Raw genomic sequence first — 19,528 nt, 5'->3', positions numbered from 1 at the left:
GGTTTTAAGGGAGAGGGTAAGGAGTCATTCCAATCCCGGGAGCGGAAAGACTTACCTTAGGGGGAAAAAAGGACGGGTATACACACACACACACACACACACACACACACACACACACACACACACACACACATCCAGACACAAGCAGCCATATTGAAAGACAAAGAGTTTGGGCAGAGATGTCAGTCGAGGCGGAAGTGCAGAGGCAAAGATGATGTTGAATGACAGGTGAGGTATGAGTGGCGGCAACTTGAAATTAGCGGAGATTGAGGCCTGGTGGGTAACAGGAAGAGAGGATATATTGAAGAGTAAGTTCCCATCTCCGGAGTTCGGATAGGTTGGTGTTGGTGGGAAGTATCCAGATAACCCGGACGGTGTAACACTGTGCCAAGATGTGCTGGCCGTGCACCAAGGCATGTTTAGCCACAGGGTGATCCTCATTACCAACAAACACTGTCTGCGTGTGTCCATTCATGCGAAGCGAATGGACAGTTTGTTGCTGGTCATTCCCACATAGAATGCATCACAGTGTAGGCAGGTTTGGGGATTTCATAGGGATGAACTAACAGGTTACGAACTAACAGGTAACCTGCTAGTTCATCCCTATGAAATGCCCAAACCACCTTCCCTACCCTCTGGCTCCTATCCTTGTAACCGCCCCCGGTGTAAAACCTGTCCCATGCACCCTCCCACCACCACCTACTCCAGTCCTGTAACCCGGAAGGTGTACACGATCAAAGGCAGAGCCACATGTGAAAGCACCCACGTGATTTACCAGCTGACCTGCCTACACTGTGATGCATTCTATGTGGGAATGACCAGCAACAAACTGTCCATTCGCATGAATGGACACAGGCAGACGGTGTTTGTTGGTAATGAGGATCACCCTGTGGCTAAACATGCCTTGGTGCACGGCCAGCACATCTTGGCACAGTGTTACACCATCCGGGTTATCTGGATACTTCCCACCAACACCAACCTATCCGAACTCTGGAGATGGGAACTTGCTCTTCAATATATCCTCTCTTCCCGTTACCCACCAGGCCTCAATCTCCGCTAATTTCAAGTTGCCGCCACTCATACCTCACCTGTCATTCAACATCATCTTTGGTGTGTGTGTGTGTGTGTGTGTGTGTGTGTGTGTACCCGTCCTTTTTTCCCCCTAAGGTAAGTCTTTCCGCTCCCGGGATTGGAATGACTCCTTACCCTCTCCCTTAAAACCCACTTCCTTTCGTCTTTCCCTCTCCTTCACTCTTTCCTGATGAAGCAACCGTTTGTTGCGAAAGCTAGAATTTTGTGTGTATGTTTGTGTTTGTTTGTGTGTCTGTCGACCTGCCAGCGCTTTCGTTCGGTAAATCACATCATCTTTGTTTATATATGTATATGAGTATATATCTATATGAGTATTTTATTCACCCTGATAAGGAGACCTCACTTACTGTGAGGCCATTTTATAGGATGGCCTTCGGCTGTGCGTCTCAGCAGGACTTTGAGGTTTTTAATCTATTGAGGTAAAAATAATCTACCCTAATAATAAAAATAAGGGATAAGGGCGATTCTGCAACAAGGTCCTAGTAATACTAGGTCCCTTGTTGCTGCAGAATAGGATTTTTTAAGAACTTATTAAGGACGATATATTAATCTGAATTTTAAATAAATATTGAAAAATAAAATTCAATTCTCCATAAGAATAACACAGGCTGGAAGTGAATTAATCTGCAACAAAGAGACAAGTAATATAGTAGACGGACAAAATGCAATAGAGGGAAACATTCCACGCACGAAAAATATATCTAAAAACAAAGATGATGTGACTTACCAAATGAAAGTGCTGGCAGGTCGACAGACACACAAACATACACACAAAATTCAAGCTTTCGCAACAAACTGTTACCTCATCAGGAAAGAGGGAAGGAGAGGGAAAGACGAAAGGATGTGGGTTTTAAGGGAGAGGGTAAGGAGTCATTCCAATCCCGGGAGCGGAAAGACTTACCTTAGGGGGGAAAAAAGGACGGGTATACACTCGCGCACACACACACATATCCATCCACACATATACAGACACTGCTTGTGTCTGTATATGTGTGGATGGATATGTGTGTGTGTGCGCGAGTGTATACCCGTCCTTTTTTCCCCCTAAGGTAAGTCTTTCCGCTCCCGGGATTGGAATGACTCGAGGTTGTATTTTTCTGATTACCGGATCACATGGAGATGATGCAGTGGCCAAGGACTACTGTAGAGAGAGAATTCAAGATGTGCCATTTTCCTGTGAGCCACTGACTCGGTATTGAGATCACATATCAGTGTAAAGGAGCATGGCTAGAGGTGAGGGTCAAGAAGACGTAGACAGTAAAAGCTGTTGTTTCTCCTTTCCCTTCCCTTAGAGACAGAACGGTGTCGCATTCAACTCTATAGGACAGTTCCCTGACAAGGAGTACTGTTCTCCACTAGAGTGACCCACAAGTTTGTTGCCTGTGGTGTACACATTTCTGTGGACTCCATTTTAATGAAGTGCACTTCATGGGTAGCTGTGAATTTAACTGTATGTGTTGCTTAACCATTTTTAGCTGTCAGTGAGTGTTCGATATGTACGACCTTTTTATGTATTGCCTAGACTTCACATGAATCTCTTAGATTTGAGGTTTTTTAAAGTATTGCCAAGTGGCTCAGTCATTTGTTTTTTGTTGTAATAATTTTTGCCTCTGTAGGTTATTCATATTTTGTGTGTTCTAATACATGACACAGTATAAAAGTGCCCTGTATTTCTGTGTAGATTATATAGGTGAGCCTTTGAAAGCCATAATGATGATCCTGATTGTGGAGATCTTGATACATACTATTTCTAGAGACAGTGTGAAAAGTATTGGATTCACAAGTTTGTTGTTGTTCATTGATCGATGTATTTACTGTTTTTATTTATTTATGCCATAGGGTCAAATGAAGTGGTCCAATAAAAATTAAGTTGGTTATTTAACCATTTTTAAATATTTTAATTTTTTATATGTGATTACCCTATAATTGAGAAGTTCAAAAAGTTTTTTTAAAAGAATTTTACCTTTACTGAATAATGGCGGCCATTTTTGTTTGTAAGTGTGCGATGATGATTCAGTTTAGAGACGTTGGCAAAAATATGAATATCTCTGCACTGGGTTAAGTTACAACATTGCAATTGACATGATTGTTTTTAGAAAAGTGTGCTCTACAACATTGTCTATTACACAAAATATCCTAAATTCAAAAATAACTAGTCAAAATTACCTCCAAAGTTTGGTATCAAATTTTCAAAGATCCACTTTTTAGGCCCAAAAAGTTGGCCGCATGGCCGAGTGGTTCTAGGTGCTTCAGTCCACAACCGCGTGACCGCTACGGTCACAGGTTCGAATTGTGCCTCGGGCATGGATGTGTGTGATGTCCTTAGGTTAAGAGCCATTTAAACCATTTAGGCCCAAAAATAACAAACAAGGAGTGATTTGAGTGTCTATTTTTTTCCTGTAGTTAGATATAGTACACTACTAGCCTCATATACAGCAAGCACACATACAAATGTTTCCTTAATTTTTTATGAATTTTTGAAATTTGAAAATTCTCATTTTTTGTAAAGTTTAGGGTTAGTTATATCAGGTGGGATTGAATATAAAAATGATTTTTGCACAGTTTATATACCTATATGATAGCAAAGTACTGTAAAAATTTAAACATCGATATCTGACTGTGAACAGAGATATGAATTTTTGAAAATGAGGAAATAATTCACATTACTCTACAACTGATCTTATGGCTGTTGCCTATTCATGTGTGATATTGGCGGGATATAATCAATTGTTATTGAAGTAAGGTACTGAGTTATATACAAAAAGTGGAAACATCACTGAAATTAACATTTATATTATTTTGACATACTTAAATATTTTAAATTAACATCCTTTGATATGTGACTTCTTAAACCTGGTGATGAATGTTAAGAACACTTTATTTCTTCAGACAGCTTCTGTGATATACAATAAAACCTCCCAGTTGCTGTGGTAAGTTTAAGCACTGAAAGTTTCCTTAAAACATTTTTCATTGGTATCCAAACTTTGTCACTAGAAGATTTATTGAATGATCATCTTGGGCCAGCAGGGTGCTAAAAATGCGCAAGAACATCATTGATTCCCAAACTAATTCTTTCAACCTCTGCAAGCCACCACTGTCCACCATACACACATGCCACTATGTCATTCAACGTTAAAGACAGAGATGTAATTTTACTGACACAATTATCCTCATAAATTTCGGTTTCTGATGTTATATAGCATCGAATTAAGTTTTCTGCAATTCCAAGGAATTTGTGAAAATGCCTTGTTCCTTTTGTTGCTATACAGCTTTCAAATCTGGTTTTCATATGCAGAACCACTTCTTTATTGATCAGAAAGTAGGTCATGCCTTTAACATTATCCTTGCAAAAGCCATACATGTCCTGTACTGTGAGAATTTGGTCTGTGGTTGGTCTTTGTAGGGTGGCTTTATTTCACATTTTGTTGTACCTCCTACTCCATCACATGCATTTTTACCATGGCAAGATGCAAAAAAGTGTCATTTAGCCTCCAACCCAAAGTCTGCTTTGTGGTTGTACGGATTTGAAAATTTCTTTTTGTTCTTATACTGACTACCACTTCCATCTGAAAAGTATATCAGCTTCTTAACCTTGGGAGAATTTTCTTTACTGTAATTTATTACATACTTTTGAAACACATGTACGGCCAAAGTGTTGTGCTCCAAGTAGTCCCTTGGAATGCAAATTGCAGAATTGCAAGCTTCATCTTTCTCATTTTTAAAGAAGAGAATAAATTGATGCACTGTTGCCTGGTACCCTTGTATTGCATCCTGAATTACAAATGTAAAATTTTCTACAAAATCAGCTAGCACTAGGCATTTGGTTTCGTGAATTTTTTGCTTTTTTGTCGTTCAAAAACTTACTTTGGATTTTAGAAACCTCCAAAATACACCACTTAGGGTGGAGGTCACAGAATTTTGACCTTCCAATTTTCCTTTCAGGATGAGACTTTTTGAAAGCTACATAAAGTTCATTTAAATCTGACAGCACTAGTTTGTTTCTGCTTTGTTATTTTAACTTCATTTATAACAACTCTTTTGCTATCTTTGCAACCTGGGCACATTCTAATGTTTTCATCATCTTCAAAAAACTGTTGGATCTTTTTAATTGTTTCTTCACTCGTACCTAATCGTTTCTTCTTTCCTAAAACTGGAAGAATGCCTTGCTCTTATACTAATTTTTGGATTAGTTTAATCAAACAATGAGAGAAATCGAATTCATGAACTATTTTTTTTCTCTTGACCATGAGTCAGGGAGCAAATGTAAAATTTTAACTTTTTCCTCTTTAGATGTCGTTGTTGTTGTTGTTGTTACTGAACATTTAATTTTTGATTTCTCTGTTAAGCTCAAATATTCAGTGTCAGATGATGCTGGTGGTAGGTTTTCTTCTTCTTTAGACATAATGTTGGTATCTGTATTATTAAAATATGATTCCAAGTCTTATCTAATTTTGTCTGAAATTTGCTGTACCTTATTTTCAATAGCTGCTTTTCTTTTTCTGCTACATAATTTTATTATTTTCGAAGCAGGAGATATGTCTAAGTTAGAACAAGCAAAATCCAATGTGCCAACAGCTTCCTCATTAGGAATATAAATGTCATTAACAAGGTTACACGATTCTGGTTCTGGATTCTTAACAAATATTTTTGAGTAACAATTTGGGCACAAGGAATTTCCAGGAATCACATTACATTTCACTTTGGAAGCTATTTCACTCTCACATAACAAGGACAAATGTTAAAGTTTCAAGTTTTATTTCCCTCAAACCTTTAGTAATAGGCTTTTTATGAACTTTAAGTGGATCACAGCACTTTCTTTCAAAAATGTGGTTGTAGTTCAGAATATATTTCTTCTCGTGATACTCACACACTGATGTTACAGAAGAACTTACTCAAAATTTAAACAAAGTTTGTCTAACTTCATCAAAGTCATTGATATTTTCAAGTTTTTTGAAACTGAACCGTAAACTGTTTTGTGACACACTTCACTTTGCTATCTGTCCAACAGAGCACTGTTAATCCATGTTATTGCATTCCAGTTAATCTCTCAAAATTAATTACAAATTACACATAGAACAAAGCACATAACACATTCTACACTCTCGATGAAGTATGTACATCCACTCTAACAGAGATTTGGGAACAGACCGACTACAACAATGCCACACGCAGCAATAATGTACCTATTGACAATAAACCTAAACATAAATGGGCATTCTATTACCATAGAACAGAAGTGAAAGCTCCTATTGTTTAATATTGCATTATTAAAAATAAATAAACTAAATGAATATTGGGTGATAGTGTTAATGATAGTGTTAACTAAATATATGTCACAATTAAATTTTATTACATTGAAACAACAAACCATTTAAATAGACAACAACCATAAGATCAGTCGTAGAGTAATGTGAATTATTTCCTCATTTTCAAAAATCCATATATCTGTTCAGTCAGATATCATTGTTGAAATTTTTACAGTACTTTGCCATCATATAGGTGTAAAAACTGTGCAAAAATCATGTTTTTATATTGAGTCCCACGTGAGATAACTAACCCCAAACTTTACAAAAAATTAAAATTTTCAAATTTCAAAAATTCATAAAAAATTAAGGAAACATTTGTAAGTGTTCTTGCTCTATATGAGGCTAGTAGTGTATGATATCAAACTATAGGAAAAAAATACTCTCATAAATCACTTGTTGTATGTTATTTTTGGGCCTAAAAAGTGGATTTTTGAAAATTTGGATAACAAACTTTGGAGGTCATTTTGACTGGTTATTTTTGAATTTAGGGTATTTTGTGTAATAGACAATGTTGTAGAGGACACTTTTCTAAAAACAATCATGTCAATTGCAATGTTGTGACTTAACCCATTGCACTGATATTCATAGTTTTGCTAACGTCTCTAAACTGAAACATCATCGCGCGCTTACAAATGAAAATGACCGCCATTCAGTAAAGATGAAAGGTAAAAATTTTTTAAAAACTATTTTGAACTTTTCAATTGTAGGGTAATCACATATAAAAAATTAAAATATTTAAAAACGGTAATGCAACCATTACTGGACACTTCTTGTGGATTGACTCCATAGCTTCCCTGTATATGCCCTGTTGTGCATAAAATACCCTTCCGTAATTGTTCAGTCTTTCGGCTTATGGTAAATAATGCCGTTCTTATGTTGTCCCTCATAATTGTTGAATTCACATTATCGTAGTTTATTGCACTAGAAAGTGTAACTGTTGTTCTGTGATTTTTTTTTTTGTCTGCAAATTACTGGAGGCTTATGTAACAGAAAATCCTATTAAAACAATTTTTTATTACACCTGTGTTTAAATGTAACCGGGTGTGGGCTAAATAAAATTCTTCTTAAGAAGTAATTGAAAATGGTGGGCTGTAGTTTCAACTTGTTCCTGACTTGCAGCGTATTTTCTTCAGAAGATTTCTTTTTTCTTTTTCTACTCAGGAATGTTACAAAGAATCTCAAGAAGTTCATTGATTCCAAACGAATGCCACAGGGTGATAAGCAGTCAATGAGGGACCTATCACAGATGATAAAGAAGATGCCACAATACCAGAAAGAGTTAAGCAAGTACTCAACACATCTTCACTTGGCTGAAGACTGTATGAAAGCTTATCAAGGCTATGTAGACAAACTGTGCAAAGTAGAACAGGTCAGTGAAAATATGACATAAGATGTTTTCTGTCTATACTGCAATTTGAAGTCCAAGCTATACATTTAGATTAAATACCAATTTAAATTTCCATACTTTTGTATTTTGAATATTACCTCTGAGAGGTGCTGCATGTAGTTTTTCATCCAGAGGAAGAAACATTTGAGTACAGTTATATCATAGATACCATAATTGGTTTAGAACAGTGAGGGGTATTGTATGCTGTCTAAATATTTGTTACTACTAATATTTGTAAGTGCTTAATTATTTGTGCAATTTAAAGATGTTTACTTACATTGTTCATCATTAGTCACATACAGCTATAATGTTACTTCCCATACACAGTTACATTGTGAATCTAGCACATAGTTTCAGTGATACAACAAAGATCCACCGAAAAATTGCTTCTAAATGTGAATGGATTTCACTAAAGACCAATGAGATGACAATTTGAAGTGCAAGGAGAAACAAATTAATTTAAAAAAATCAGATTTCTTAACTATGGAAGCCATAAATGAATCCACAAGAAAAATGGAAACCTGCCTGCATGGCAGAGGTCAGCAGCGCATGCTTGTGCGGTGGCGGGGTAAGGTGGTTCAAGTCGTGTTGAAAAAAAAATTTTCATTGCCAGTATTTGGTCGGCAAAGGGAGGAGAAGTGGTGGCGTAAAGTTCCTGATCACGAGACTTTGCACCCATGGCCTGGTTTAAATACCAAACCTCTCCACAGTGTGTCATGAAGTGAGGGCATGTGACATGGTTGATGGTGATTCATCTGTCAGATTCATGGAAATCAGAATCCAGGATCTAGCAGTGGAGGAAACTGCAGCAAAACTTTTCAGGCCATTTAATGAGACTTCTGCAAAACTAGAAACAGTAGTGTAATGAATTTGCTACATCAAGAATTACTAAAATCTGACAATATAGAACAAATTTAAAGAATGAAAGTGATTGTTCTATATATTGTAAGAGTATCTGATTTTAAGTTCTCCAGCATGATAGATTTTATATCAGATGGCTCAAAATAGGTTTTTGGTGGGAAATAATAAATTGTTTTATGGTGTGCTGGTATACTAAAGAGTAAATAGAACAATTTGATTAATACCTCATGTTAGAGACATATTTATGAAAACTGAAGGCTTGCCCAGTTGAACATAGGCAGTGTACTAGACTACAAGAAACGGCATGGGATGGAAATTGAAGGCATCAGTGAACGTATAGTAATTAGAATGACAAACAAAAAATTACAGAGAACTTTCTCTGTAAGCAGTTGTCAAAACTTAAAATAGGCTCACAAATTTGTACTATTTGTCAGATTCCTGACAGTGAAAAGTTTATTTAGAAAACACTAACATACAGTTGATAAGAAATAACAATTTTCTTGTCAGAGCCACAGAAACCAAGTTATATGTGCCTAGCTTTTTTATACGTTGGTAATGAGCAATATTGAGTTCAATTATTAAACTTAAGGGTGTTTTGAAACATGAAATACAGATTAAATCATGACTTACAGAATCCAAATAAGGCTATATACTTGTAACATGGGGGGGGGGGGGGGGGGGGGAGTAGTATGTCTTGCAGTAAATAAAGAAAAAGTGATGCTGGTCCTACTGAAACATTAATTTCTGGTATGTTGTAGAATGACTGTGATGGTAATATTTAGTAGGTTTTAGAATGACCATGTTGGTAATATTTCTTTTGATATTGAAAAGGTCAGTGTGATGGAGTAAATTCGTCTAAGACTTGGTTTTTTGATAGAGAGTATTGGTGTTACTGCACAATGTAAAAGAGGAGAAACAAAACATGAATATGTAGAGTTACTCATACTTGTGTTTTGCTTTATATATACAGTAGCAATAGCAGAAGCAACCACCACCACCACCACCACCACAATAGACCATTAGCTGCTGAACTGTTAAGGAATGCAAGAGATAAAGTTAAAGGAACATTTAAGTAATTTTATGTGATCTACATACAAATTTGAATGCTACCAGTCAAACCAGTTACATAAACTGCTTAGAAAGAACAACACCACCTGCATATCAGTGGATGTATTTGGGTTTAGATACAAGGGGAACAGAGAATGGTGGAATAGGCCTTATGAAAACTTTAAAAAAATCTGCAAAATAAAATCAAGCAACCAAAATAAAGGTAATCTCTTCAGAAGTGAACAGTTGCGAATTAAAAATGTGCTTCTGGGTAACATTCACTACAGTGTTGCTTTTTCTTGTGCATTTAACATGCTTAGATCCTCTTTAGAATGCTGTCCGCAGGGTGGTGTTAGAGCCTGCCCAATCTTTAATGGCGGCCATCCCGAGGTCATCCAGTGTGTGGGTGTGAGAAGGGTTCCTGCAGTAACGTACTACAAGCTTCAACCAGCCTCAGCAGGATCCATGTCAGCAGATACCACATACACTCCATTTGTTTCCTTCCTACCTTCTTGAGGAAGGTGTGGTAGATGTGGGAGTTGTATGCTAATATTGAAAGATGAATTTGTTGCTGAAGTCTTCACTGTTTGCCTTTATAATATGTTGCAGGGTCCTTCCACAGTACTGCATAGCCCTTAAATACAGTCAATAGCAATGATAAACAGCTAGCATCTGTATGCGATACTGGCCCAAAACATGACTTTACCATGCCCTTGCTGAACTGTTTGACTGTATGCCTAAGGTGTTCATTGGTTCATGGCTCCCTGTAGAACCTTCTGTGCCATTCAGCCATTAGATAAATCCTACACTCTTCACTGAGGAGAACCTGATGTCGCTGAGCTAGGTTGCATTCCAGGTGCTTCCTTGCCCATCTTCTTCATGCCCTGTGGTTCTGGTGGATTTTTACTGTTCTTCTTATTGGATACTTGGGGACCAAATTGATAGTGTTAAGATGGTTTCATACTATGTTGGGAAACACAGCCTTTCCAGTTCCCTTCAAAAAGACAGCAACAGTTTTGTTGCATTCTCTTCAGAGTACTATCTCGTAGGTAGTGAACAACAGATGTTGACAATGTGTGGCTACTGTAAGGCAACTCTTCAGTGTTTTGTCTCTCATGGCAGTGGTTGAGTGTCCAAATGGTTTTGCTAAAGTAGTCACGCACAACTTGACCCTTCTTGTCATGAAGTAACAATAGGTGCACAATTTAAGCTTGAGATGAACTGTTGAGAAATTTTAATAGACTGGACAATGTTCACAAGCCACAATTTCCTGTTAATCATAAGAAACTCAGTGCATTCTACTGAAGTGAAGTGCACTAAGCATGCATGTTTACTTTTACTTTCATTACACAGGTGGCAGTACCTAGTTATTTACTGTGCTCAAGAGGAAGGGCATTGAGAAATTAATTCTAATTAAAAATCAAGGCAACATTTTAAATAAATGATAGGCTTTTGCTGAAATAGACTGAGAATTTGAAATATGAACAGAATTGTTAGAGAGATTATTTTAAGTTTTCTAAAACTATATGAAAACTGGAACATATTATTGGAAAGAAATTGGAATAAAAAGTACTAGGCAAACCACCTAAATTAGTGAACTTATTTGTAGAAAAGTGATTAGAAATAATTTAAATAAAGCACCAAAGAAAAATGTATTTTAACATATCCTAAAAGCAATGAGAGTTATATGTGAAAGGTTTAGCTGATGGACCAAGTGCCATTAAACTAAATTTTCTTTGCAGATTAATTAAAAATGTGCTATGTAATCACCATCATAACATATAAGGTATTGTTTTATCACATGGCTTTTCTTTTTTACTTAAATATTTTTATCCAAAAGCAAAAAATGAATAATTCCCCAAGAGCGCTGGTCGTCCTATGATTTTCACAGAAAAGCACAATATGGAATTTTCTTTAATGAGAAGGTAAAATATTCACACAGTAACTAATTTTTCTGCTGCTAAAGTTGTCGGTTTGTTGTGAGGGATGTAAATTTCTCTTCTAGTAAACAGTGGAATTAAACTTGATTCATGTTACGTCTTATGGTGAAAGTGAGAGCAGAGTGTGAAGGACTGCCATTCTTATGAAAAAGTTGGACTATAAAAACAACAATAAGGAAGTAGTATGGATGATAAACTTTGTTAATGTCCAAAGCAAAATCGATAGTGGATTTTCTTGACAAAGCTCATATGGTAAATTCTCCACTTCGCTGTGAACTGAAAGAATAGAAGTGTCATCCAAACACTTCAAACATTTATTTACTTGGGATAACATATACATAAAACCGTTCCCAAAAATATTTAGCCTGTTTTTACTTTATCCTTTGTGTCACGTTCTCTTTCTCAGTTCTAGATGACATCAAAAACTATTTCTCCTTCAGCATAGCTGAATTGTTCACCATTGAAACAATTTTCATTAAAGACTTTTTCATCTCTTTATGCTCTTAATTATGCACAATGTAGGCCTTATATTTTTTCATATGTTGTAAAACCTAAATAACCTGTTTTTCTTTTTCATATGAGTGCTCTCCCACAATAGAGAACAAAATCTGAAAGAAAAAGTCCTTGTGCAACATTTGCAATATGAGCCAAATACAAAGCTAATAATAAAATAAAGATTAAGATAACACAAAATCCATTACTATAACACAAGTGAACACAACGAAAATTGGTTTAACTTCCAATGTTAGCAGATGACATTGCACTCCACTGCTTCTGCACAGGCACAGTTTTCAGAAAACTTGGTATTTCAGACCTTTATACTCAGCACAATAAATTTATCACTGACGTCACTGACCACCTTGTGACACTGATGGTGGCTGATTTACATGCTAGCAGTGTATTGCACACTCACTGTGAATAAGCTGATTTCCATTAGAAAGTCCTTGGGCAAAACACTCATTTATTAGAATTCTGAATGTGTAACGGATGCTTGCATACATTTTAGAGCATCAGATTTCATTAAAATAGAACGTAATAGGTATATTTCTTGCAGAAAGATATGATAAAATTTTTGTATATTGGCTGTTTGGAAGCAGTCTATGTATTTTTCTTTAAAGAGCTCCATAGTGGCTTATTTCAAACTATTTGGCAGCATACATGGCAGAGCAGTACAATGAACTTTTAGAAAGAGAGCTGTGGTCAATGCTGTAAAATGTACATTTGCTTTAGCAACTGCAAACACACTCTGGCATGTCCAGCAAGTGCTATTATAGAAATTTGGTAGTTATATTGCATTTGGTCACCTTTTCCAACATGAATATCCTCAAGGTCTCCAGACCTTACACATTGTGGATTTTGGCTGAAAGATTGCCTGATGCCACAGTTATACAAAGGTTTATTGATGTTGACAATGAAAGTATTCATTGTCAGAGATATGTAAAATCCTCGTCAGCACTATTCATTTATCCCTCATCTGTTGGCTGTTCTCTGGATTAATAGCAGTCCCACTGAATACATATAGTCTTGCTGTGAACTTTACTAGGTCACTTTTCTAGCATTCAGCTATTTAATTATTAAAAAGAATGTTTTGTATATTTTTGCAGTTATTTGAAAGCTGCTTTATCTATTACCAGTAAATTTTAAGTTGATTTTTCATTTTTGTGTTAAGTTTTTCAGTCATATTGTTAGAGTAAGACAGAAATTTGTCAAGATATTGTGTCAAAATAGGAAAATCTTAAATAAGAAGCAATAGATATGAATATGTGATAGTGATTTTCTAGGGGAGAAATACCAGTGACAAATTATGTAGGAAAATGATGAGGAGAGAGTACTATCTAACATAGATATTTAATTAGAATATATGTTATTTTTGCATCAGGCTTAAGTAGCTGTGATTTTAAATAGTTTTTTCCATGCTACCAGTAAATATTTTAGATTGCTTACTCTTGATTACTTTAATGACGAACAATACATTTACAGGATCTTGCAATGGGCACTGATGCAGAAGGAGAGAGGATAAAAGATCACATGCGAAATATAGTGCCTGTGCTTCTTGATCAAGGTGTGACGAATTATGATAAAATGCGTATTATTCTGCTTTATATAATATCAAAGAATGGCATAAGCGAAGAGAACCTTAACAAACTTGTCCAACATGCCCAAATTAATCCATCTGAAAAGCAGACCATTATTAATATGGCCAACTTGGGTGTTAATGTTGTTGTTGATGTAAGTAAAAAAGAACATTTTGAGTATTTTATTTAAAGATACAATACCAGTGAAACTTGCTTAGCATGCTTGAAGCATCTATTCAGAGGGAGGCAAAGTGATACACTTTATGCACGAGTGCATGCATTCTTCCGCTTGTGCACTACATTGTATGTTGTTTGCTGTCCAGAATTAGAGAGAGATTGAATTTTTTATATTGTAAATTTTGCATTTTTAGTAGGTACAATGGTTCAATATAGCAAAAGAATTCAGTATTGTCATCTCTTAACACAATAGTTAAAAAATGGACGCATATTTATCGGTGACAGGAAATTTGTTTGTTCCATGTGAAAGATCTGTTTTAAGCTTAACAGTATTTTTAATTGTACAGGAACCCCCCAACCTCTGGGAGCATGCTTCCCATAGTTTGAGAACATTGCGTTTCACTGTATTTTTACTATTGACAATCTGCCTGGTGCTAGAAGACTGTGACTGTTAATGTTCAGATCAGATGCATTTTTTACCAGAAAGATGCAGATAACCAAAATTTACTTCCGTTACGTATAATCATAGCATAACACACACATAAGGTATTGTAGTCGGACATTAATCTTCGCGGTCTAAGGTGCTGCAGTCATGGACTGTGCGGCTGATCCCGGCAGAGGTTAGAGTCCTCCCTTGGGCATGGGGGTGTGTGTTTGCCCTTAGGATAATTTAGGTTGAGTAGTGTGTAAGCTTAGGGGACCGATGACCTTAGCAGTTAAGTCCCATAAGATTTCAAACACACATTAATCTTCGGAAACAATGTTTCCGTTGATCAGCCATAACAGTAGATTTAATACACATTCATGGTCATTAGTCAGCTGAGCTATTGTGGCAAGAAGTTAACCATGATAGTTGCAGCCTGTGGGCTCCAATTTGCATTTAGTATGTTGTAAAAGGATTCTTAAGACACATTCAGTTGGCCTTGTTTTGTGGTGGTGCTGACTGTAGTGATGGGTGGGTTGGGGGAGGCTTAAAATTACATTTGATACTTTTTTCTGTTGCTTCTAAAGAAGGTACATGTTGCTAACAAATGATATATTATAGAGAAACCCTCCTCTTTTTAATGAAAGTAAGAGGTACACACTGAATTAGGATTTTTGAATTACCTGCGGGTTTCATCACCATATGGCCAACCAACTATAATTTAAAACCATTGAGATTTATCAGATGTGAGTAGTTCCAGGTCTTATTGTGCTTATGATATAATTAATGTTCTCAAGATATGTATCAATTTTTTATTGATTTAATTTTCCAAACTTGTGTAGGGACACGCAAGAAATTCTACCAGGTTCCCCGGAAAGAACGTATTACTGAACAAACATACCAAATGTCACGTTGGACACCAGTCATCAAGGACATAATTGGAAGAATGTATTGAAGATAAATTGGATCCAAAACATTTTCCATTTTTGGCAGGAAGAGCTGCTCCATCTGGCTACCATCCACCAACAAGGTACTCTCTCTCTCTCTCTCTCTCTCTCCTCTCTCACTCTCTCCCCCTCTCTCCCCCCTCTCTCCCTCTCTCTCTCTCTCTCTCTCTCTCTCCCTCTCTCTCTCTCCCTCCTCCTCTCTCTCACTCTCCTCATCTCCCTCCCTCTCCCCCCCCCTCTCTCTCTCTCTCTCTCTCTCTCTCTCTCTCTCTCTCTCTCTCCCCTCCCTCTCCCCCCCCCCCCCTCTTCTCTCTCTCTCTCTCTCTCCTCTCTCTCTCTCTCTCTCTCTCTCTCTCTCCTCTCCCCCTCCCTCTCTTCCCCCCCCCCCTCTCTCTCTCTCTCTCTCTGCTCTCTTCTCTCTCTCTCTCTCTCTCTCTCCCCCCCCCCTCTCCCTCCCCCCCCCCCCCCTCTAATGTGTGTGGGGGAGGGTCAAAATGTGAAAACTGTTAAAATGTCTTTTTTCTTTCAGTGCAAGGTATGGCCATTGGCATAAAGATAAAGGTCAACAAGCTGTAAAGAATGTTCCTCGTCTAATTGTCTTCATTGTTGGTGGTGTGTGCTTCTCAGAAATACGCTGTGCTTATGAAGTAACCAACACTGTAAAGAACTGGGAAGTCATTATTGGTATGTTGTTCTGAATTATCATTTTTGTAGTTGTAGTTCATCATATTTAATGTAAAAACAAGTTACATTTTAATGTGGGTTATATTATAATAGGAGTAGGGAGTTTGAATTTGGTTGAATGTCAATCTCTTATTTGTAAAGAATGTAACAATATTGTGAAAAGGATAGTTGCTACTCACCATGTAGCGGAGGTGTCGAGTTGCAGGTAGGCACAACAGAAAGTCGCAGATAGGCAAAACACACACACACACACACACACACACACACACACACACACACACAAAAACTGTATTCTGTGGCTGCTGAGGCACACCAGCAGCCAGAGACTGCAGTCGCGCATGCATGCGAGAGAGATCTCCGACAAGGCCATGTTGGCTGAAAGCTCATTTTTTGAGAGTCTTTTTGTTGTGCCTATCTGCATCTCATTATCTCCGCTATATGGTAAGTAGCAATTACCCTTTTCATAATACTGTTATGTTCCATCCTGGATTTTCCATTGTCTTAGTTGTGAAGATTTTACTTTGTTTGGTTTCTGTTGCTGGAATGTGTATACAACACAGTTGGCAAATGCTTACAGTTCAATTACACTGGTGTCCAAAATGAAAGCAACAAACGGAAATTTTGGTTGTGTTCATCTGGCTGTGAAACAGTATACACAGTTGATAGTAAAGTAGAAATAATGTGAAGAATAAAGAACGTATGCAACATACATAACGGTAGACAAAAATATTATTCTTTTTTTCTAACTTAACGGATTAGCCCACCTATTCCAACAACTGGTTAATGTGCTAAGTACGGAGCAGCAATAATACAGGCCTGACAATGATGGGGCATGTTTTGAATTATGTCATCAATCTCATGTTGAGACAATAAAGCCCACAAACCAACCAACCAATAAAGCCCATTCTTCCTGCAGATCTGCCCGCAAGTCGTGGAGAGTGGTTTGTGGATGGTGACGTGGTGCAGCCTGTCGCCCTAGTGCAGCCCAGACATGTTCCTTTGGGATTCAGATCGGGAGAGTGAGCACACCACACCATGCATGAAATATCTTCTGTTTGCAAGGAAACATCAGCTACTCGTGCTCTGAGATTGAGCATTATCATCTATCAGTATGAAGACTGGGTCCACAGGGCCTTGCAAAAACCACACGAGATCCCAAGATCTCTTCATGATACCTGACAGCAGTTAAATCTTGCCAATTAACTCGTACAGTTTCATGAAGAGATGTTCTAGTGATCACCATAATTCCTGCCCACATCATTAAGGATCCTCCTCAATATCAGTCTCTTTCCATAATGTTTGGGTCACAAAATCGTATTCCACATTCCCTCCTGATGCGAATCCATTGAGAATAATTCTCCAGACCAAATCAATTCTCATCAGTGAAAAGAACATTGGTCCACTGTTGGACCATCTAGGTGGCATGTTCACGACTCTACTGTAGACATTCCCTTCTGTGAAGACGCATCAGAGGTACACATACAACAGGTTTTTGGCAATAAAGGCCACTCTGCCAAAGCATTTCCTTCAATACAACACGTCCAGTGGATGCTGTCAGGTCAGATGCCAGTTGCTGTGCAGTGCTAAGGTGGTACCATTGTGCACTTACAGCCAAATAACGGCCCCCTCTTTCTGATTGTCATACATGGACAGCCCTGTTCTGATCTTTGGGATACAGTTTTGGTCTCTCTAAACAGTTGGCACATCAGAGAAACAACAGAATGATCCACATCAAGCCATTGAGCCATATCAGTTTGCAACTGTCCTGCTTCCATTCTTCCTATGGCCCACCACTGCAGAGAGTCTTTCAGGCATCTCCTCTGTGCCATACTGCACCATCCGTGACTGTGTACACAGCAGTTGATGATGTAAGACTACCCAGAAAACATTACTCCTGTGGCTAGGTGACCTGATGTCATCGTTGGCGTTGTCTATTGACCAGATGACATCTTCCATGCAGAACATGATTGTACGGACATCTGTTGACAGTTCATATGATTATATCCTATATCAGACACAGGACAGGGAAACAGCGATTTGTTGCTTTAATTTTGGACACTGGTGTAGTTAGCTAACTGTGCTGTAGTCAAAGTGATACTAGATGATGGTGGACTTCTCATTTATAAACAAGCTGTTATATTATGAAATAATTGAAACTTCCAGATCTTTTGGGTTGTGTGCATTACTGCCTTTATCTTTTTCACCTGTGTCAAGTTGCTATTAATTTGTTGCTTTTTTTTTTCCCTGTAGGCTCTTCTCACATTATGACGCCAGAGGACTTCCTCAGTAATCTTACGAATTTGAGCTAATCTGTTAGCACAGTATATCTAGCCTGCCCAAAAAGGTTAGCATGTGTGTTTGTAAGTTCACTTTCATTTTTGAGAAAGCACACTTTTTATCTTAATGAAAATTTAGTGATTGTTTAAATAGTAAATTAAAATAAAAAAGTTTAAAAGCTTCAAAAAGATCTTGAACAACAGTTGATGCAAAACCATCCAGAGAAATCAAAGTTAAACCTTAGTAGTAAATGTAGTGTCCATATTATAATTTTTCTAAATTTTAGTAATGCATGAAGAATTCATATTATTACTTGTTCCTTGCTGTGTTGAAGGAGGTCATCAATATATTGCTAGTGTAGAGCAATATTAATAACACAAGGAAATATCAGTTTTTCTGAGAGCTTTCTGTAGTTTGATAAAAATATCAAAGTAAAACCGTGACATCAGAAATTTATTTATCGGCGCCACCTTTGACAGAAATGACTACATTGGACTTTGTCATAGTTATGTGAAGATATTTTCAGTGTGATTGTCACTATTTCATTAAAAACAATTTTGCTGACAAAATTCAGTGATGTGACTTTTTAGGCCTGAAAGCACATTCGTCATATGTAGAAATTTTGAAATGTCGTTAAACAAATAATGCTTTCATTTGCTTACAAAAAATAAGTTTTGTGAAATGAAGCAGAAGGCATATGCAGTTTGTAACAAGTCAACTTGAAGTACATAGCTTCATCCACAATCTCTTGAAGAAAAAAACTGCTTAAGACAGGACTGTTGATAGAGGTTGACAAGTACTGAACTATATGAAATAAAATAGTCATAACTTCTGAATGGTTTGTGTTAGGACATTCAAACTTAAGTTAGCTGCAGGGTATGATAGGAATTAGTATGTTGCTTTAGTGACGAAGCCCACTTTCATTTGGATTGGTTTGTCACTAAGCAAAATTGGGGGACTGAGACTGCGCATTTCGCGATCGAGAAGTCTCTTCACCCACAATGGGTGACGGTGTGGTGTGCAATGTCCAGTCGCGGAATAATAAGTGGGATATTCCTTGATGGCACGGTGACTACAAAATGGTATGTGAAGATTTTGGAAGATGATTTTATCCCCATTATCCAAAGTGACCCTGATTTCTACAAGATGTGGTTCGTGCAAAACAGCAGATCTTGGCTGCACTCGTCAACATTTATTTTGGGAACTGGCGCTGATAACCTCGTTGTTGTGCGCCCTAAAACATTAATCATCATCATCATCCTCCTCCTCCTCATCATCATCATCATGTAAAACAGCGCTCAACCCCCATCG

The 19,528-nt window shown here is 37.3% G+C and overlaps 1 protein-coding gene across 1 annotated transcript in view; it reads left to right on the top strand.

The window, feature by feature from the left end:
* LOC124721315 (protein ROP) overlaps positions 1-19,528 on the top strand; it is a 103,144-nt gene that overhangs the window by 74,571 nt on the left and 9,045 nt on the right. Inside the window, 6 exon segments of the mRNA XM_047246227.1 lie at positions 7,560-7,767; positions 13,614-13,866; positions 15,152-15,246; positions 15,248-15,339; positions 15,786-15,940; positions 18,191-18,284. Coding sequence (XP_047102183.1) covers positions 7,560-7,767; positions 13,614-13,866; positions 15,152-15,246; positions 15,248-15,339; positions 15,786-15,940; positions 18,191-18,249 — 862 coding nt within the window. The 3' untranslated portion in view covers positions 18,250-18,284.

Source organism: Schistocerca piceifrons, chromosome X, assembly GCF_021461385.2.
Source record: "Schistocerca piceifrons isolate TAMUIC-IGC-003096 chromosome X, iqSchPice1.1, whole genome shotgun sequence".
Classification (NCBI taxonomy): domain Eukaryota; kingdom Metazoa; phylum Arthropoda; class Insecta; order Orthoptera; family Acrididae; genus Schistocerca; species Schistocerca piceifrons.
This window is presented reverse-complemented; position numbering and strand designations above follow the sequence as displayed.